General features: G+C 39.4%; 1 protein-coding gene across 1 annotated transcript; it reads right to left on the bottom strand.

Annotated features, from left to right (window-relative positions):
• Nucleotides 1–3285: 3285 nt before the first annotated feature.
• Nucleotides 3286–21261, bottom strand: BPIFB6 (BPI fold containing family B member 6). The gene is made up of 15 exons (XM_031949520.1): nucleotides 21162–21261; nucleotides 19521–19620; nucleotides 18966–19070; nucleotides 17387–17536; nucleotides 16648–16711; nucleotides 16014–16074; nucleotides 15509–15600; nucleotides 13696–13872; nucleotides 13382–13435; nucleotides 12180–12350; nucleotides 10627–10694; nucleotides 9803–9848; nucleotides 6212–6275; nucleotides 5411–5487; nucleotides 3286–4073 (listed from the first exon to the last, which is right to left on the bottom strand). Exons 1-15 carry the CDS (start codon nucleotides 21259–21261, stop codon nucleotides 4041–4043), a joined length of 1362 nt encoding a protein of 453 aa, XP_031805380.1. The 3' UTR covers nucleotides 3286–4040.
• Between the last annotated feature and the right edge of the window lie 896 nt (nucleotides 21262–22157).

Consider the following 22157-nt stretch of genomic DNA (forward strand, 5'->3'; position numbering starts at 1 on the left):
CCAAATCAAATAAGATGAAATTTAATGGAGATACTTGTAGTCTAACACTTGTGATCAAAAAAATCACCTTCCTTTGTACAAGATGGAGAAGATTTGGCTAGAAAGCAGTCCTTCTGGGTATTTTAATAGATTTTCAGGCATTGTTGTTATTGTTGCCATTGTTGTTATAATTGTTACTATTAAATGGGAGAAAATATTATTGTTGCTGTTTTTATTATAATGTCATATTTTTATTATATAGAAGCGGATAAGTTAATGTAAGCCTAGGGCTGCATTAAGAGATGCCTAGAGCAAAGAATGTATCATGGGATCCTAATATTTAAAGCTACAAAGGATCTTAGAAACTACCTAATCAAACTTGCTTATTTTCTAGATGAGGAAACTGAAGCACAGAAAAGTTTAGTGAATTGTCCAAGATCTCATAAACAAGCAGCAAAGCCATTTTACAAATAAGAAAATTGAAGCTTAGAGAGAGTAAATGACTTGGCCATAATCACACAACTAGTAAATGTTGGAGCTGGGAAACAAACCTCAATATCCTGGCTGTAAATATAAAGATGTACATCCATGTCTGTGCATGAATATAAGTATTTCCCTCCTTCCTCTAGCATTTAAGACATTTATATGTCTTGTACATGTTGATATACATATAAGCATGGGTGCATATCTATGCAAATGTATGAAAATGTTTACAAATGGATGCATGTGTGTCTACATGTATGGATATCTACATATGAATATGTTTTATGCCTGTATTTAAATCTCTTAATATGTATTCCTAGAGACAAATGATTCTGTCTATATGTGTATTGTGCTACACATGTACATGTTAATGTGTGTACAGATATGCATTTGCATGTGTATTTTTTCACTGTTAAGTCTGAATCTTCATATACTTAAAGGGGTGGGAGCGGGGGGTGGGCGAAGTGTTGGGCTCGGGGGTACGGGTAAGTGTGGACACATGACAAGACCCAATGAATAGCTGGCCAAAGTAGATGACATCTTTGGGTTTGGGATGAGCACTATGGGAAAAGCTGGCCCCTCACACATGGACCCCTCAACCATATACACAACTACATTCCCCTTCTTTACCTGCCTACCCTGAAATAACCACCTAAGGAAGATCAGGGTCTCTTGGGTCACAGTTTGGGACCAAAAACCAATCTAGCAAAAGCAATGGAGAAGGAGAGGGAAATGGTTCCAAACCTCTTTAGGACCACGGCTTCCATCATCCCCATTTGGGTGAAGGAGACAAAACTCAACCTTTGTTGAGTTTAATCTTATCCCCTGCAATCCCACTCTGGTGTCTGTCCCCACAGGAAAATCCAGGCTTTAAAAAGATATAATGGTACCATTATAAGAGGCTGGGCATTTGGCCCAGCAGAAAACAAATCTCCTTGATAAAGCTGGAGCCAGAATTGGGAAAATGCACCAGAGTTAATCCCAAGGAAGCAACTGGATGAATGAAGCCCTAGAGCCAAGAAGGCAGAGCCAAAATAAACTCAGGCCTGCCAGAACCAATGATCTCTCACTTGGGTGACTTAGCAAGAGCACACTTGAGTGCTGGGCTGAGAAGATGAATGTGATGGCTTCACAGACAGCAACAGCAATAGCACAATGATTTAAAGAGAGCCCTGAGCCTTGGTAATCTAAAGATGGGTTTTGAATTCCTACTCAAATGCTATCTCAGTGTGGTATAAAGCAAGTCACTATCCACCCCTGAGCCTTATTTTTCTCTTCTGTTAAATGGGAATGACCTTTGCACTTTCTCACAGAACTAATGGAAAGAGTACACTTTCAAATTCTCAAAGGACTATAGAAATATGATGTTGATGATGATGGTGTTCATGATTTTATTGTTGTTATTATTATTACTTGCAAAGAAACTTGGCTTGGATGTCAAGTAGTAGGTCTACCACTTAAATCTCTTTGCCTCTCTGGACCTCAGTTTCCCCATTTGTAAAGTGAGCCTCTTTAGTTCTGATATCTTATTTTGAAGTTCCTTTAGCTCTGATAACTTCTGTTCTAAATCCTTTTCAGATCAGAGATCCTATGCTCATTCAAGCAGGGGCATATACAAAGGTAGAGAGAAAGGAAAATAGAAACTTATTAGAAGCAAGAGCAGGATCCCATTCTACTTGGAGCTGAAAGCTCTCGGAATCTTCCCCATTTTCTCTCTCACCTAAAGCTGGGTTTTTCCTAAGCTACCAAGAGAGCAAAACAAAGACAAAACAGCCAGTGTTCTCTCCTTCATGTCCTGCCAGCTCTGTGAAGCATCAGGGCCCTCTTCCGTGACAAGTTTAATAAATCCTGCCTGTAGAGTCATAGGTCCTTAGCAATCTCCTACTACACAGGGTTCATAACCTTTCATGTATTATGGACAATTTGGTGAAGTTTATTGACCCTTTCTTAGAATTATGTGGATTTTAAAATTCATACTTGAAGAAAATACTAAATTTCAGTTAAAGTTTAGTGTAAGTACTAAAAATGCGGGTTTTTTCAGATCTAAATTCACAGATCCATGAAAATCTAGCCATTGATGAAGAAGAGATTAAATTGGATCCCAATTTAATTTAATCTAGTCTAACATTTTCATTTCACAGCAAAACAGAAGGAAATTATCCAATGTTCAAAGTCAGAATGCAAATCTAAGTTTCCTAATTCCAATCCCAAGGTTTTTTCCATCATTCCTCATACATGAGTTTTATGAGGATGAAATAAAATTATGGATATAAAACAGCACTATTTAACTCCTGGGGCTAATATTCAAAGTTCTCCACAATCTAGATCCATGATACCTTTCCAGCCTTATCGCATACTTTTCCCCTTCACATGTTCTGCATTCTAATCAGAATGAACCAATCTTCAGCCTTATCCTATTCCTGTCTACTTCCATCTCCTATTGTTCCATCTCTATTGTGAAAGCCCCTCCCTCCCTTCCTTCAAGGTCTAAATTAGGAGCCAGAGCCCCATGCTGATTCATTCTCTCCTTTCTCACCTTGGGCTGAGGTAAAAAGTGATCCCTTTCTCTTTGACTATACCAGGGATCTCTGTCTGAACCTTTTCTTTGCATTTATCTCTATTTTGTATCATGATATCTATAGTGTAAATCTGCCCTTCCTCCATTATACTGTAAGTCCCTCCCCCATAGAATCTATGTAGTACATTGATGTTACAGGGGTCAGTCTTGGGGCCATACACATAATACGTACTTAGTCACTGTTCAATGAATGAATGAAAGAACAAATGAATGAATGAACACAAATGTCAGCTATTTTCATTGTTATTATTTCTAATGATGATTGAAGATGGACAATTGGACAGAAAAAAAAGTGGTCAATGAGGAACCATTGTAGAAAATTCTCCCTTGTGGTAACCGATGGGCAATGGGGTTGGACTAAACACCCTCTGAGGTTCCTTCCCACTGAGAATCACTATAGGTCTGCTTGCTTTTAACCACATCCAGCTGCAGACTAGAGGGGAAGTGGGGGATGCCATTGACTTTTGCTTTCTATCATCTCTGTCTCTCTCTCTCTCTCTCTCTTAATATTTCTCTTACCCTGCTTCATTCATACATCTACCATCACCCTCAATACAAGTATTAGCAATCACCCACTGCCAACCGCTACTGCCCAGTATCTCTCCTTCCAGGGCCACAAGCTACATCCCCAGAGTAGGGGAGTGTATTGGCCTAGGGGCTTAAGTTTCAGGTCACATGTGCAATGTGATTTATCAAGGGTCAAACAATGAAGGAGTGGCAGAACCAGACCTAAAACCAGGTCTCTAAAGTGATCATGTGGAGAGAAGGAGAGATGCTCATGAGGGTAGATATGCTGCAAGCAAAGATGTCAGTCATATTCCAGTGAAGCCATTTATCCTGTTAGTAGGATGGGCCATAGGCAAAGCCTTTTCCCTCTCTTTATCTGAGGAAAAACATTTATAAGCAAAATGGAGAAGACTGGAGTCTGGAAAGGGGATGGACTCTTGGCTCTCTGGACCTGAAGCAGGTATCCTGGGCAATGAGCAGCTCCTCCTCTCCCCTAGGGTTTCCGCAGGTCCACCACCAGGGTATTCTGAAAGAAAATTTGAGAAATGGAACCTCAAGTAAAAAGGACCTCTTTGACTAAATTCCTGTGAAAATAAGTGTTTGGGATTGGACTCCATTCCATCCACTATGGGACTTATACTCAGGAAAACAGTGTGATCTTGCCTTGGGGGATCCTGGGGAGAGGGTTGGAGGGAGGGAATAAGAAGACCTGGACTCCACAAACTGTTCAAGAGTATCTTGGAATGAATAGAAGAGCAGTTGAGTCTCTCTTTCTCTCTGTCTCTGTGTCCCTGTGTCTCTCTGTCTCTCTGTCTCTGTCTCTCTTCTCTGTATCTCTGTCTCTGTCTTTCTGTCTCTGTGTCTCTCTGGTCTCTGTCTCTCTGTCTCTGTGTCTCTGTGTCTCTTATCTGTCTTTCTGTCTGTCTGTCTGTCTCTCTCTCTCATACACACACACACACACACACACACACACAAATGCACGCATACAAACTTATTTATACACAAACACATGTACACCTCTCTGCCCTAGCCTCTGAGAATGATCTGCTTGATTTGATAGAAGGTGTCCAAATTGGACACTATAATCCACTAGGAAGAGAGGAAAGATGTGCAAAGAGAAAGATTCCTGTTAACTTATACCGAGTCTATTTCTAGAGCAACCAACCCACACTCTTTTCTTGACCTCTTAGAATTTCATTCAGACCTAGTCCCTGCAGAATGAAAAGAACAAGGACCTAGGATCTCAGAGCTTCATGCTAAAAGAGGCTCTGTGAGCCTCCTTTAAAGGCTGCTTCCAGATTTCTTCTCCTAGCTCTGACTTTAACCTACTGTGTGACTTTAAGCAAGCCATTTCCTTTCTATGAAGCATCAATATAATCTCTGGAAATAAATGGGAATAATAATACCTGACCTGATTCCCTTACATAAAATAATGTGTAAACTAGAAGCACAGAAAGGGGGACCACTGATATTTCTGGAGTCCATGATGCTTTTAATCAGTATCCTAGGCAATCATAGATATCACCTCCATTCTGGCCACTTCCACTCTGGTTCAGGGAGACAGTGTGGAATTGTGGGAAGGCTTTGGACCTTTGACCATCACAGAGGGGCATCAAAAAGGAAGGCAATTCCCCCAAAATCAAACAACCAAAACTAAGACTTCAAACCAAGTCAACTCCTAGGTGAAGTTTCATTCCCTGGGCAGGAGTTTGCTTTTTATTCAGGGTAGGGATTATAATGGGCTGGGGAGAGGAAGATATTTGAAACCTGCCTTTCTTTTATGTTAGTCTGAGACTCTGAGCTCCATCCTTCCCAACTTTAAAGATAAGGAAGGCAGGAAGCAGAGAGAGCCCTGACCCATACCTCTGCAATGGCCAACTCTGATTGACCATACGTCATGTCCAAGAATTCTGGAAGAGGGAACCCAACTTCAAGTGCACCTGAAAAAGATAAAAGGACACATCAGCATGGGAAAGAACTAGGAATGGGGTAGGGAGAAAGGGGGAATGACCTTAAAGGATAGGATAAAGTCAAAGAGTTTCAACATTTCTCTAAAAGTTAAGGTTCATAAAATTACAAAATTTTTAGCTAGACGGAAACTCAATCATCCAATCCTTCATTTTACAGAAAAGGAAACTGAGGCCCAAACAGTTTAAGTAATTTGATCAAAATCATGCCATTCAAGAGTTTGAGATAGGATTTGAATTCGTGTCTTCCTCATTCCAGCTCTAATATTCTACCTACTATACCACAGCACCTTGGAAGGCATTTTTCCGGTGATAACCCTGTGAGTGGTATCAGTTTCATTATCCCCAATTTGTGGATAGGGAAACTGGCGCTTTAAGAAATTTAGGTTACATCAATGTCGCACAATCGTATTATATACCCCAGGGACAAATACAGCTCCTGAATTCCAGTTCAAACTTCTTCCTGTTAATGTCATTCTTTCTGTGTGCGATGTTCAGTATATCAAGAAAGGCCTGGTTTCCCCAGGAGTGTGTCATTGCTACCACTCCTACTTATCTGATCATATTCAAAGATGATGAATAGGCAAGATCTTTGACCATGATCATATGTCCACTGCCCAGAATTCCTCCCTGCCATCTCCACACTATCATTAATCAGTTGCTCCATGGTAAAAGCAAAATGCCCTTTGGCCCTCACCATTGATGATGGGTACATAAGCCTCTTGGATTAAACTAGTTAAAAATTCTTTCAGCTTTTTCACCTGCAAGAAACAGATATAACAAAATAAAACAGATAAAATAAAATTCCAGAGCAACAAGGGATCTTAGGAATCATTTTTTCATACTCACTCATTTTATATATAGGGAACCTGGGGGATAGAGGTATAATCTGGCTCCCATTCTAGACACCCAATCCAAAAGTTACCAGAACAGAGACCCTGATTGGATCAGGGAAGGCAGAAGGTGAAGGCTCTCTGAATACTACAGGATCTGAGAGCTTTTGAAGAACTGATGACTAGGGCAAGGACTGACTTGGGTGAGGTATCCTCACAGGAAGTCCCACTCTCACCAATCAGGGCTTACCCTTGTTTGTCTGAGTTTCCATGAGGTTCATAAAAACAACTATCATAGGTTCACACAAAAAGAATCCTTTAGAGGTCATTTTATTCAAATCTCTTGTTTTATAAGTCCAAAAGAATAGCAGTTACCTGCCCATAGATGGCATGTGCCAGAGCCAGCATTCACATCCAAATTTGCTCAGTGGATGCCAATGTTTTGTCCATTGCACCAAGAGAAGTCACTACTTTGGATACTGTCATGGCTAAGTATGCTAATGTAAGAAGAATGTCTCATACTCCTCAACCCCAATTAACATAACTAACAAGATAATTGCTTTCTTTGTAATCCTAAATTTTTTTTTTAAATCCTGTGTATTTTGTTAATATAAAACTATTATTGTGAGAAGAGAACCAAATATTTCATGAGGCTGCCAAAGGGGCCATGAAATAAAACATGTTAAGAATCCCTGATTCACACCCTGTTTGAAACAGTATGAGATAATGCCTCTTTGGCTGAGCATTTTGTTAGTTCTATTCATTGGGGTTGAAGAATGGGAAATATCTTCCTTATTCTAGCAAGCACAAATTTGGATCTTCCACTCCTGGAAGAGCCAATTCTGCCATCTATGCTGAAGGCAGCATCTCCTATGAACTAGTAGATATATATATATATATATATATATATATATATATATATATATATATATGTATGTATTTCTGAAAAAGCCAGCAAGAAGTAAGAGAATCACAAATATTTTTGGTTGTTACTCACTGTCTCAGTTTGCTAAGCTTCTCATAAGATCCCACTATCTTAGGGAAGAAATTGATATTTGTATGGTGACTTGAAACTACTAAGGCTGAAAGAGAGAAAAGGAAAGGAAGTGATTGGGAGAGCCTATTCCTTTTTCCCTGGTAAAATAAGAACTTAGTGACTGGTTTGGGATAGGATCATCCAGTCCTGGACAGTAAGTCCTAATATGAAGTTCTGTTTGCATGCCCAGAATGTTCTCCCTTCTCTGCTCTGACTACTGATGTCCCTGGATTCCTTTAAGTCCCAACTAAAATATTATCTTTTACTGCAAAGTTTCCTCAATCCATTGATTTCTAGTGACTTTTTTCTGCTAATTAATTCCTATTGTTCCTGTATACGCAGCTTGTTTTATATATATATATATATTTGTTTGCATATTGTCTCACTCATTGGAATGTAAGGTCCTTGTAGGGACGGGGATTGTTTTTTGCCTCTTTTTGTATTCTCAGCTCTTAGCACAATGCATGGCACATAGAAGGTGCTTAATAAATGTTTATTAGTTGATTGGTTAAAAGTTAGAAGTCCCTAAAAATAGTTCTGGATGGATAAAGCCACCAGCAGGTCAGTTGTTGAGATAAGAATAGGTTGTGGATTTCTGCCTTGCCCACAAGGAGAGAGCATTATCCACGATAACAAAAACTGGTCACTAATGTCATTAGTTCATGAAGCCCAGGTACTCAGTGCTTATAAATTACAGCTCCTTCATCTCCCCGCTCGCCACTACTTCCTTCCACCAAAGAGAGAAAGAAAAATAACCTCAAGATGTTGAACACAGAGAAAAATGGAAACTAATGTTGTCATGCAACTGATTTACAACCCAACCTACAGTTCCCCTCCTCATGACATCAAGGAGCCAATAGAATTCACCAACATCTGGTCAGACCTGATCCTAGTGGTCTAATCCGACGACTTGTCTTTTTTGGCACAGTGGGTTATTGTTCTATCAAGCATGCTGGTATAAACCAATGCAAAATGAAATGAGCCAAAGTAGGAAAACAATGACTACAACAAAGTAAATGGAAAGAAAAAATTAAAACCACATGCTATATAATAATAATGAACAAATTTGACCCTGAAAAGAGATACAAGACTATAATTCTTTTCTTTTAAAAAGTGAGCAACTAGGGGCAGCTAGGTGGCCCAGTGGATAGCGCACCAGCCCTGAAGTCAGGAGGATCTGAGTTCAAATTTGATCCCAGACACTTAACACTAATTGCTTCAGCAAAAAAAAAAAAAGAAAAAAAGTGAGCAACAATAGGGTGCAGGATGCCACACATATAGTGGTGAATCAAGTCAACAAGCATTAAGTACCTTCTATATACCAAAAACCATACTAGGCACTCAGTTGATTCATTGATTAATTTTGAAGAATTGATCTCTCTTCTCTTTCTTTTTTAGTCTGTTATAAGGAATGACTGGTTGGAAGAGGAAAAGTAAAATGATGAGGAAAGCTATATTAAGGAAATGAAATTACAGTGATATGTAAACAAAAGACAATAAGAATTTCAAAATAAAAAATTGTTAGATTTTTTTCCATAGTCTGGATATTCCCAGGTCTAAAGAATATGGGAAATTCAGCACTGGGACACTATCCATTATTGAACATTTATACAATGCTTTCTGTCTCCTCAGAACCAGCCCATTTGAGTCTGAGTCCAGAGAACTAAGACTCAGATTTGTACCACAAGGAAAATGGGGACATCTCCTAAGGAGACTTACGCATCCATGCAGAAGAGGGAACTAGAGAACTGTTTACAAAGTACTCAGATTAATTGAGTGAATTCAACACTGTTGAAATCCAACTCTAGACTATGCCAAGTTATCTCTTGTCTAAAAGTCACTGTCACCTCCTATTTTTTACTACCTACAGGTAATAAACCAGGAAGGATTAAGATCCCCAAAAGATGCAATTCCCAGGCAACTTCTAAACATGTACCATTGTTTATAAGGGACAAGGTATGCATGTGGTATTGGGTAGGGGGAAGAGAAGGAAGAATATAGATATCTTCATGAAAACCTATCCCCCAACTATATGGTTATTGTTTCTAACTTCAGGACACTTCTTTTCATTAACCACATTAGAAAAAAACTAATAAAACTAATTAGTTTATTGGTTTACTTATGGCTACATGGTATTCAATAATAATAAAAGCTAACTTTGTTGAAACACTTTATCATTTGCAAAATGCTTTAAGTACATTATATCACTTGGAGCCTCACAAGAACACCACAAATTAGATGCTACTGTCAGGATTATTCTCAGTGAAGAGGGAAATTAAGTAATTTATTCATAGCCACCTAAGCTGGTAATAGCAGCAATATTTGAACATTTGAACTCCAAATTCAATATGCTCTCCATCACATGTCACTTCATCTTACCCATATAAAGTAAAATAAAATAGAAGTCCTGTGCATTTACCTTAAAAGATCCAATGGAAGAAGATGCCACAGAAAGATCCAGCAATCTGCAGGAAATAAAGAAGTAGGGAAGGGAGATGTGGGCAGTCTGGGAGGCAGAGCTATCTGTTTTAAGGAAAAAAAACTAAAACATGGCAAGAAGTTGTGAAGAGCAATTCCAGGACCTACAAAAGGGTCTAGTTTCAGGCTGAGGAGGGCTCCTGCTAATGAGAAGTTTGAGCTAGAGGCTGAGAGCTTTCTATTTCAAGTGCTCCTACAACCACACACTATAGCTATGGACATGTGGCCATTTTCCCTTTAGGGACAAAAGATTGTGTCTTTTTTTTTCCTAAGTGTGTCTCCCCACTCCACACACCCCACATCTAACTAGAGTTGGGTAGCTTTAACCTACCCAGGATTCTCAGTACCAATTCTTTTTGTTAAGGTCTCATTTTCTTTCCTCTTTGAAAAAACACATCTGCATTGTGTATGTATTATATCTGAGTGTGACATATGTGATCATGAGCTATCATTCACCTCAGATATATTGTGTATATTTCATGTATATGTTGGGTGAGCATATAATATGTTCTATCTCCAAGGTATCATGTAAGTGTGTTCATTTAACATGTGTGTCATACAACATGTGAGGCTGACATATATCTATATGCCTATTATGTCAGATCATACTACATTCCTTGAGTGAGTGCATATTATACATTTCCCAGACAAATGAGTTCTGTGCTTACGTCATGGGTGAGTGTCATGTAACTACTTGTTACATTTATCTATGTGTATATTTGGCAAAGAGGATGCTCTTACCCAGAGGGAGTGATCTCCACTTACTTGTCCATGGATGTGACCATGTGCACTTTGTCTTCACTCAATGAATACTGAATATCCAAGCTTAAGTGCTGCCGGTGGCAAAGAACAAGAAGTCAGTCCAAGAGCATGGCACTTTTCAAACATAAACTTTTGAGATATGTGTTCAAGCATGCCATCCTCCAGATTCTCAACTCCAATAGACAGAACCAGCCCTCATGTAGGGAAAAGGGCTTCAGGGTCTACCCCTTCTCAATCTCCAGCAGGAGGAAAGATATGGGGAGGCAACAAGTGGCTAACAAAGACCCAAGGCCCATATGTACCCAATTTGTTCATTTTGTCACACCTTTTTCATAAGTCTCCAATGAACTTACTACCCATTTTTACTACTTCCCATTTTTACTAAGTCACTCTTCTCTAACTACTCGTTCCCTACAAGAGAGTCCAAAGTGTTCATTTTATTCAATGAAACAAGGATAAAAATGTTTGAGAGAAGGATGGAAAACATACAGTGTAGTTTGCCTTGGTTCAGTCAATAAAGATGAATTTAAAACATAAATTTATAGAACATCACAGTTAGAAGCGACTTTGAAAACCATCTAACCCATTCAGTTTCTGCTTTTGTCTGTTCAAGTCCAAGATCTAATTAAATCATTATCAGTTTCCTCAATCATCGTACCCTCAGCTCTGTGATCTCACCAATCAAGAATTTAATCTTATTCCAGTTCTAAGTAGTCCCTAAATATTTTTCAAATGTTATAATGGACTTTATCTCTCCTGAACTCTGTGTCTATATCATAACCAACTTAATCTGGTTGCCCACTTATCAAATCTCCAATACCCTTGGATAGGGGCCTCTGAGGACATCTCATCCAATCATCAATATCCCTTTTTATGTTTTCTCTACAATTTTCCCTGACAAGGGATCACCCAGACTCTCCATAAAAACCTCCAATGATAGGGAAGTGGTCACTGCTTCCCAAAGGAACCCTTTCTATTGTTTGACAGACTGAATTTTTAGGAAGTTCTTCCTAATGTCAGGTTAAAATCTGTGTCCTTTGTTTTTCTTCCCAGGTTATTTTTAACTTCTGAATCCAATTCTTCCTGTGCAACAAGAGAACTGTTTGGTTCTGCACACATATATTGTATCTAGGATATACTGTGACATATTTAACATGTATAGGACTGCTTGCCATCTGGGGGAGGGGGTGAAGGGAGGGAGGGGAAAAATCAGAACAGGAGTGCAAGGGATAATGTTGAAAAGAAAATTACCCAGGCATGGGCTCTGTCAATAAAAAGTTATAAAATTTAAATAAAAAAAAATCTGTGTCCTTATAACTTCCACTAACTAAGCCTAGTTCTGCCAAATAGAACAAAGTTGACCAAGTCTAATCCCTCCCCTCTAGGAGAGTCTTTTACATGTCTGAAGGTGCCAATCATGTTATCTCAGATGGAGTCATTAAGACAATAGATCAGATCATATGAGCAGTTGCCCAATAATTGGCCTCTAGTAAGCTGATCAATTGCAAAGATAGTCAGGGCCTGTTAATGAGTGGAAAATGGATTTGAATACTCACAGTTTCTAGAACAAACATGGAGGAGGGACCTGACTTGGGAGAAACAGCAAACATCTCTATTGTGCCATGGAGGTGCAACTGGCTCTTGTCTGGTTTCATGCTGACTTTGGGGGGCTTATTGATTCTGATTTGGGTCATCAAAGGCACTGATTTGCGATAGGCCTTACGAACCTGCAGGAATCCAAGATACTCTATTCAGGACAAGCCCTAGAGCTGTTGACCTCAGTAGAAATAGAAGAAAATTCTTCATCACTGTTTTTATATTGGACAAGGTAAGTGTACCATTCAAAGGCATCAGGAAATGAAGAAAATGTTTCCTTAACTTTCTCACAGTCACATTCTATATGACCCCCTCCAGCCTTTTTTCCCCCATATAAGACATAGAGAGTAAGTTGCTAATATGACAGTCTGTTCATTTCTGATGACTTCAGAATCCTTGCCTTCTCTTGGACAACAGAGACAACAGAGAATGTCATTGATCTGTTGGTCTAACACCATCAATAGTTTGGTGGTAGAATTCGTGGTGTGACTGAATTTGATAAAAATTCAATGCGCTGGGATGGTATTACTGTTAAATTTTACCTGATTTTTAAAAAATCACCCTCCATTACATATCCCAGAAATTTAAAAGAACTCATATATTAATATGTTATCAAAAGAATTTTCATCCCACTTCATTTGATTCTATATTGTAGCTACTCTCCTGGCACTTGACTCTAAATATGTCCTTATAGCATTTCAAGTCTAATCCCAGGCATAAAATGTTCTCACTCCCCTTCCCATCTCCTCCATAAGGTTGAGGGGCAAAGGAAGGCACAAAGAAGATAGTGTAGCATGATGGAAGGATGGTTTTTAAGCCAGAAAAGTCAGCTTCAGATCTTAGCTCTGATGTTTATTATGTATAAATCATTTAACCTCTCCGAGTGTCAATTTCCTTATCTATAAAATGAGAGTTCTGGGGGAGATGTTCCCCTAAAATTCCTTGAAGTTCTCAGTCTATGATTCACTGGCTTCTCTAAGTCTCTGTTTCCTCATTTATAGAAATGGAATGCTAATAATGCCTATACTACTTAGCGCATAGAATTGTAATCAGAAAAACACTTTGGAAAACCTGGAGAAAAGCAAACTATGAAAACCTCCCTCATCCAGTTTTGTGGGAAATGGTCTAACATAAGGGGTCAGAACCAGGTAAAATAACTCACCCGAGGCACAAAGCGAGCCACTGTTTTGGTTGTATGTGGAGGGAGCTTGCCAATCTATAAAACAAAAACAAAATCTCAATTTGAGAAATCTTTAGGACACACTATTATTTACTGCACTCAGAACTGAGGGATAAAAAGATAAAGTTCCAGCCCTCAGTGAACTCAGTCAACCAGGAGAAGAAATTACTGTCACTAAAAGTGGAGGGAACTCCATTAGGCATGGACCCCAAGATCCAAGACCTGTTAGACTAGAAGGAAAGTACCCTCCCACATATAGGGAAAGAATAGTGACCAGTAAGTTGAAAGTGACTCACAGTTTTGCCTTTGATGTCCACATCAAAAGATTTCTGTAAAAGGGTGAACTCAGCAGCAAAAAATGCTGCTGAGAGCACTAACTGGGATGAACCATCTGGATAATCTTCCAGGACTGTGATGGCAGCTCCATCTTCAGGCAGATCAATGGTATCACCATCCTCTCTCTGGACTACAGGCTATACAATTGGGGATGGAAGAGATGGACATTCATTCACCCTCAAGAATAATTAACTCTTATTTCTCAGCTATACCCACAAATGCTAAGGTAAGCTAGGGAGTTCAGTGGATAGAGTACCTGGCCTAGAATTAGGAAGACTCATCTTCCTAAATTCATATCTGACTTCAGACAAGACTTTTAACCCTGCTTGCCTCAGAGAAAAAGGCAAACTATTTCAGTATTTTTGCCAAGAAAACTCCAAAATGGCATCATAAAGTGACAGACACAACTGAAATAACTGAACTTATGCTAAACAGAAAATCCTTAGGAAGTCTATGAATTCTAAAATGTTAACATTCAAGAAATCTTAGTTTTGGAGAGAGAAGGACCTTTGAGATCTTCTTGCCCAGTCCCCCCATTTCAGTCAAAGAAACCTAAGACCAAGTAGGCTAAGTGATCTATCCAAGATCATATGAATAATAAAACAGTTATAAGTTGTAACAGGAAGAGTCATGATTTAAACACAAGCCCTGAGACTCTGTACCACTGCTATCTCTATATCATCTCATTCATCCCATTCAAACTTGTTTCATTGTCCCAAGTTGAGTCAGTGTGACCCAGTCAAGTACATGAGTTCTAGTCCTGGCTATACCACTGATTTACTGGGCAAATCACTTTCTTTCCTTTTCCATTGGTGAAATAAAGAAGTTCACTTAGATGATCTGTGTCTCTCAGTTCTAACATTCTATGTTCTATGATGCCTTTCAGATCCAATGTTATCATTTCATAAATATTCCCCAGATCACATGTCTAATGACTAGAAAGAACAAAACATTAATATTAATAGACTTTGGTGTGTTTTTTCTTTCTTTCTCTTTTTGAATTGAAGTTGTGATTTCACTTACATGGGGAACTTCCATGAGGAGATACTCTCTGCAGATACATATCAGCATCTGCTCTGTAACTTATGGTTTTAGAGAGGTGCCTAAAACTCTAAACTTAGATGACTTTCCCAGGATCACACAGCTAGTATGTATCAACAGTAGTACTTAAAATCTGGTCTTCTTGACTCCATAGGATTATAGAATCACAAATTATAGGAGAATAGATCAAGGGCTAAAAGAAGCCATCAGGTTTAGCCCAGTAAGATAAGGAAACAGAGACCTAGGAAATATCTGGCCCAGACTGACCTAGTGTCATACAGATAACAAGGTGGGATTCTAACCCAGCTCTTATTTCCAAGTTTGAACTCAATCCTTTCTTAGTCAGCTCCAGGGACAACTGCCACAAAAGTGATTGTTATAAAACATAACCTTTCAATCTGTAATCCATAACCTTTTTAAATATTTTGAGAGCCACAATTTCAATATAATTGGTTTCCTTTGTGTTTCTATTTTATTTTATGCATTTAAAAACATCATTCTAAGAAAGGTTCTGTGGGTATCACCAGACTTCCCTGAAGGCCAAAACAGGAAAAAAGAAAAGATTAAGAATCCTAGTTCTAAAAGGGACCCTGATCATCTCTTTCCTTCCCTCTGCAATTCTCATATCATTTCTGAGTCTCACTAAAGTTGGTAAATGACAGGTAGAAGATGTGATCTCATAAAATCAAAAGGTACCAAGCCTGGCTGTGGTTGTGGCTACAGACCACTTACACTGAAATCCACTTCTATGTACTTTTCTGTGGTGATTGGGGTGCCTGAAAGAACATACTTGATGCTTCCAGCTTCACCCACCGGTCTGGGATCTGTAAAGGAGACACAGAGAACACACAATCAGAGATTCCAGCATAAGTAATGTAGGGATTGACTAGGTTTAAGAGAACTAGCCTTAAGTATGTCTAAATTTCACCAGCTGGTTCAAGGATGGAACCATCATGGGGAAAGAGTCCACCTGTCCTCAAAAATGGAAACACTTTTTTTCAGGAAACAACCCAGCACAGGGTAAAAACCCATAGGTTAGCCATCTACAAAACCTGGCTTCTTCTCTTGACTCTCTTGCTATATGATCTTAAACAAATCATTTTTGTTCTTCAGATCTCATCATCTTCCCCTGTAAAACTTTAATTTGAATCAATGACCCCAAAGTCTTTTCCAACTCTAACATTCATAATAACTTCAATTCCCAGCTGGAGAAATATTTACAATTATAACAATATACCCATGAGGTGAGTCCACTTGTGGTTCACAAACTCCAGGACAGTATCAATTGCAGGACACATCTAGGAAAGAGAAAGGAGCTAAAGTGAAAGAACAATCAGAACCCCCTGTCTTGGGCCAAAGGTACTAGACAGAAAGTCACAGATAAGAGTTCAGTCCCAGAAGTCCTGGAATCTGATGCTCTGTCTGGCTCTATTATTAACATCCTCTGGGATTTGGAACAAATTTTCATTCTTTGGCTTTAAGTTTTCTTCTCTATAAGATGAAGGAATTGTAATAGATCAATGCTAAGACTCCTTCCAGTTCTGCACCTGTTTTCTACCTCTAGAATAAAAATAAAATTAATATTAACATTGTTCCTGAAAAGAGCACGATAACATACTATCTTTTGGCTTCACTCACAATTTGAATGACTCCCTAAATCAAAATTCCCTTTCCTGGCCAACACTCCCCTCACAGAAATATTTTATTATACTCTTAGAATGCAAACTTCTGTAGGTACAATGAGTGTTTCACTTTTAAACATGGAATATAATAGTTCCTGGCACATAGTAGGTGCTTCATAAAAGCTGATTAGTTGATTGACTGATTGTTCAGATCCAAGAAAACCCAATGTAATAAGAACTTAAACTTACCATGCCAGGGAGAACCTTCTGGAGTGTGCTGTCCAGGAACTTGTTGACCACTTTAGGAAGCATGCTGAATGGAGCAACAAGGATATCAAAGACGAGAAAAATGGTCAGAAAGGAAGGAAGATGGAAGAGAAGGAAAACCGGAATGAGCAAAAGAATGAGTGAATAATGAGTGTGAGCAAAAGAATGAATGGATAAATAAGAGGAAATTAATGGAAAATGTAAATCAAGAAAGTGAGTGAGTAAATAAATGGATGTAGTGAATAGGTGACTGAAATTAGGAATGTCTAGGTGAGTGATCCACCATTTTGAAGGAATGAAAAAAAAAATGAACAGAAAATAAAAATTAAAAAAAGGAGTTTTAGTCTACCATTTCCAATGTGGGGGGGAGGGGGAATATAGAAATGAGACTTTTGTTTATGTTTGTCAGCATATTTTGTCATGCTTTCATTCATATTTTCTATGAAAAGAATTAGAAGTAGAATGGTTTGGTGCTAATCTTAGGCCTCTAGGCAAAGGCAGAAAGTGAGAAGGATGATTTCAGGTTCTTCTGTAAAACCCTTACAGGAGGCCCTGGAGAGGACCAATACCCAAGCTTAAAGTCAACACAGCAGACCTTGCTGGACTAAAAAGAGTTCAGGGCTCCTGCTAATGCCTATTTTTTTGAGCATACAGGCAGCACACCAGGGGCTTCTGCACCCAAATCTCTGAACAAGCCCCCACTTACTTGCTCAATACTCACTTGCTGGGCAGGTTGGTTTTGACGTTGACCAAAATGATCTGACATCCTTCACTGTTGAATGCAGGCAGCCCTGTTGCCTCATCCAGTGACAGACGGTTGGTGGCCGTAATGTTCACGACTACAATGATTTCCATTGTCCCACCTATAAAGCTGAGAAGGGAAAGGATAGATTTCCTAGAACCATCTGCAAAGACACTGAATCTACACTCAAACAACCAAAATAACAGAAAATCAAATGTGTAAAGGGCCTCCATCTGGTCCAACCTCTTCATGTTATAAAGGAGGAAACTGAGGTACAAGGGATTTGCCCAGAGTCATACAGTATGTCAAAACAAAGCCAAGATTAAAATCCACGTGGGATTCCCAATACAGAGTTGTTGTTCAGTCTTTTTCAACCATCTGACTCATGTCCCCATTTGGGGTTTTCTTGGCGAAGATACTAAAGTGATTAACCATTTTCTTCTCTGCTCATTTTACAGATGAGGAAACTGAGGCAAACAGAATAAAGTGACTTGCCCAGGATCACACAGCTAGTGTCTGAGATTATATTTGAATTCATGAATATGGATCTTCCAGACTTCAAGTCCAGCATTCTAGCTGGCCTTCCAACTCAGGGTACTAGTTACTAAATGTAGGAATACTTTTGATTGGCCTATTTCTTTTTACAATAGTTTTAAAGGTCTCTTTGAATAATCCAGATACCTCTGGAAGAACATAAAGTTTAGGTAGGTAAATTTCTAATGCCCATAAATGTGATGGAAACTACAGAATTGAGGGGAAGGGATGGGATGTAGTAAACATATGGTGTTTTTAGAATCTTGCTCTAAGGTTTTGACTCAGTTCTACCACCCATTTCTTACATGGTTGAGAGAAAATCAACTATAAAATCAGGGTATAAAAATAGAGTCCCTATTGAAGAACCTCTAGAAAAAATCTAGTAAACCCCTTCATTTGACAAGTGAAGTTCATAAAGGGAAAGTGATTTGCTCAGAGGCTACACATTCAATGACCATATAACAAAGCCAAGATGCAAACACAGGCCCTTGGGCCCCAACTCTGGGAGACAACATCGTCTAGTGGATATGGCAACGGACTTGAAATCCAGCATACAAATTCACCCCTAACATTCACTAGCCATGTGACCCTGCATACATCACTTAACTTGTATATGCCTCAATCTCCTTATCTGTAAAATAGAATTGCTGCACTCCTAAAGTCACTTCTAGCTCTAACTCTATGAGCCTATGTTTCATTGTACCATATTATACAACCATTATATAGTTACAATTTATATATGGGCGCGCGCGCGCACACACATACACACACACACACACACACACACACACACACACAGGTTCTGGTTTAATTCCTTCCCTAAGACTAAGTCTCTCTCTTATCTTCTGCTTATGTTCCATCCTGTAGATCATCCATTCTTGTCTAATGCTTCCATTTCTGCATACAGGGCTTGCCTCCCACCTCTAAGTGACAGATTCCATAAGACCAATGCAGTTTGAGGGTCTCCAGCCCCTGAGGGAAAGGCCAGTCTATCAAGGAATGTATTCCAACTCCCACCACTCACCTCTTCCCTGTGATGGTGATCTGAGTTGACACACACTGGAAAATTCCCACCTCTGGAAGAAACTCCAGTGTGATGATGGGAGGCCGGACATCTTTCACCTTTATGCTAGGAAGATGAATGAGATAAGCATCAACATATAAGAAAGAAAACAAGATTGAGACTGAGAAGACCCACATTCTAGTTCAAGTTCTAACACTGATTTACTGTGTGACATTGAACAGGTCACTACCCTCTGAATCCATTTCTAGCTCTGTGTAAATGAAGGGAGTATGTGATATCTAAGGTCTTCTTCAGCTCTGACATTCTGTGTTCGATGTTCTAAAGTTCTATCTAGCTTTAAATTTCTATCTTCTATGTCTAAAGTCCTTTCCAGCTCTGACATTCTATATTTTCAGCTCCCCCTGAACATTTTTGACTCTTTCAGGACACTGGGAAATGGCCACAGGTCATTTTGATAGACCTCATCCTGCCCCCAAGCTCCTTCCCATTTCTCAGGACATCTCCACCCAAATCCCACCCTCCTTCCCATTACTGTACCTTTGTCCTAACACTTACCCTGTCATGCCCTTAATCGGTTTGACCCCAGAATTTTTCTGGCCAGCCATGGCTGCCATTTTTTCCAATATCTGGCTCTCATCCATGGCATCCTTCACAGCTAGAAGAAGCCCCAAAGAGATAACATTTGGTTAGATCATCTTTTTTCCAACCTTGCACCTCCAATCACCTCAGAATGTCCTTCCCCATGATTTGTACATAAAATCCTCTTTCTCCAAGGAAGCAAAAGCCATGTTCAACATAAGCAAAAAGTCATGCTTTTCCTGATCACTATACATCAGGCTTAAGGGAATGTCCAGTATTTAGTACCTGCCCGAATCACCAGGGGACTTCTCTGTTTGTTAAAGGTATGAGTCTTTCTCTATCAGAATATATGAGTTGTCCCCAGGGTAGAATACCAGGCATCTGTAGTGGAATAGATAGCATGACTTAGAATCAGGCTGATTCAAAATCCTGTTTCAAACAATTATCAGCTATGTAAACATGGATAAATCAATCAACTTCCCTAACTCTCCAATGGCTTGTTGCAAGGATCAAAGGAGATCAATTTTATGTGAAGCACTTTGCAAAATCAACATGAATATAGGTTATTCTCATTCTTTTCTCTTCTTAATATCACCACAGGGCAACCACAAGATATAATATCCCTCAGTGTAGACCTATAGCTTCATTAAGTGATTGATGCATAAAGAAGAGAAGTGACTATTTGGGGGATCATCAGTGAATAAACTCCACCTATCTATCATCTCCTATGCACAGGAGAGCTTAGTTGGCTCTGCTGTCTTTCACATTCTTCCCATTTATCTCCCTTATTCTTCCCCTATTGCAAAAATACTGCAAATGAGGTCAAGGTCAATACAAAAAAGTTCTCTGACTACTGACTACCTGATCCCTACCAAGACAGACCTCTAAACCTGATCACAAGTCTTGCCTCATAATCCCAGTCTTAGTACTAAATTTAGCCTTTTTCCTAGTGGCATCCCAAGTCGTAGCTACATACTGAACCCTGACCTCAGACCCAGAATATTTGAGCCTAATTGGACTCTCACCTTGGCACTAATCTGAGCCCTAATGTTGAGCCCTGACTAAGCCCCTAACCATAGTTCCAGCCCCAGACTGATCTCAGCTCTTGCCCCTGACTGAGACCTGATCTTGAGCCCAGCCTGAGCCTGGCCCCAACTCTAATCACAAATCTGTTACTGACTGAATCCTGATTCCAGACCCAAACTAACTAGTAACCTTGGTGACAAACTGGAAAAAAGGCCCAAGAATAAATAAAACAAGAATCTAATGATCTAAAGCTATAGCCAAGGCCGTGCTTTATGTAGATAGAGTGGATGGTTGCCCATTTGGGAGAATATGAGACATACAAAAAAGGCTCTCCACTCATCCCCATTTCATATGTCTCATCCTGACACTTGCCAAAGGTACAAGAAGAAATGACATTATAGAATTCTAGACTAATTCCCTCTAGAAGGAAATCCATCTGGAGCTTTCATCAGTATACCTCAGTACAGCTGAGCTTGTGTGAGACTTTTGTTTCTCTATGAGCTGTGCCTCAGAAGAACAACCTGAGAAGTACCATTCTGGAGATCCCTGCAAAGTCAGGTCCAACTCTCCTCAGCCCTGACAGTCACTCACCTTTGTTCATGAACTCCATTCCCAGCTTCATAAGGGCCCCTGGATCAGCCCTCGAGGGTATTAGCAGTGCACACGAGACTAGGCAAAGAATCCTCAGCATGGTCGGACACCTGCAGATAAGATGATGCTGTTGAAACTAGACATAGGGTTTTAGAACTGGGCCCATGCTGGCCCAGGAAATGTGGAGTGACATACCCTCAATTCAATATTCTCTCTTCAAAACATTTCCTACAGAATCCCAAGAGTCTTCAGAACTTTGACCGCAATTCACCTCTAAAAGTAGTAAGAGAGTGTCCACTCTATGGGTGCTTTGTGATTAAGGTAGCATTAACAGACATAGGGAGGTTGAAAGAGATCACCTTTGAAAAAAGAGTATTGACATCATTGGGTTGCTCACATTATCTTCTTCCAGGACTCACAGCTAAGAGGGGATTGAAAGTATTCTTCTCATCTGGATAACATCAACTAAGGTACTCCAGCCATAATTACCTCAGCCTAATACTCACCCATCATAGAGGACTCCTTCTTATAGTTCATCACCTTTGTGTGACATTCATTGTATTTAGATAAAAGCTCTGGATATACACCTGAAATATTTCACTCTATCCCACATCTCAAACCTCATTTCCTAAGGAGATTATTCCCCTACAAGACTTTTTGTTCTAATTAGGTTGTGCTATACAATATCCCTTTATATAACCCCCAAGTGAATTCCCACCTTCAGGCCTTTGTTTATGCTGGAATGCCTTCCTTGCCTCTACCCTATCCTCTCTGCTTATTTAGTTCCTAGACATCCCTTAACACTTTCTTTTCCTTTGTAAAACTTCTCTTTGCAACCCTAGCCTTCAAGAATTACTTAATTATCTCTTAAAAACTCCTATAGTTCTTGTCTGAGCACTGAGGATATATTGCCTAGCATTATTAGAAAGCATTTATTATTATATGACTTGAGAAAAATCACTCTCTTTCCCCCCATTTCAATGGCCTTATATGGAA

The sequence above is a fragment of the Sarcophilus harrisii genome, chromosome 2, assembly GCF_902635505.1.
Source record: "Sarcophilus harrisii chromosome 2, mSarHar1.11, whole genome shotgun sequence".
Taxonomy (NCBI): domain Eukaryota; kingdom Metazoa; phylum Chordata; class Mammalia; order Dasyuromorphia; family Dasyuridae; genus Sarcophilus; species Sarcophilus harrisii.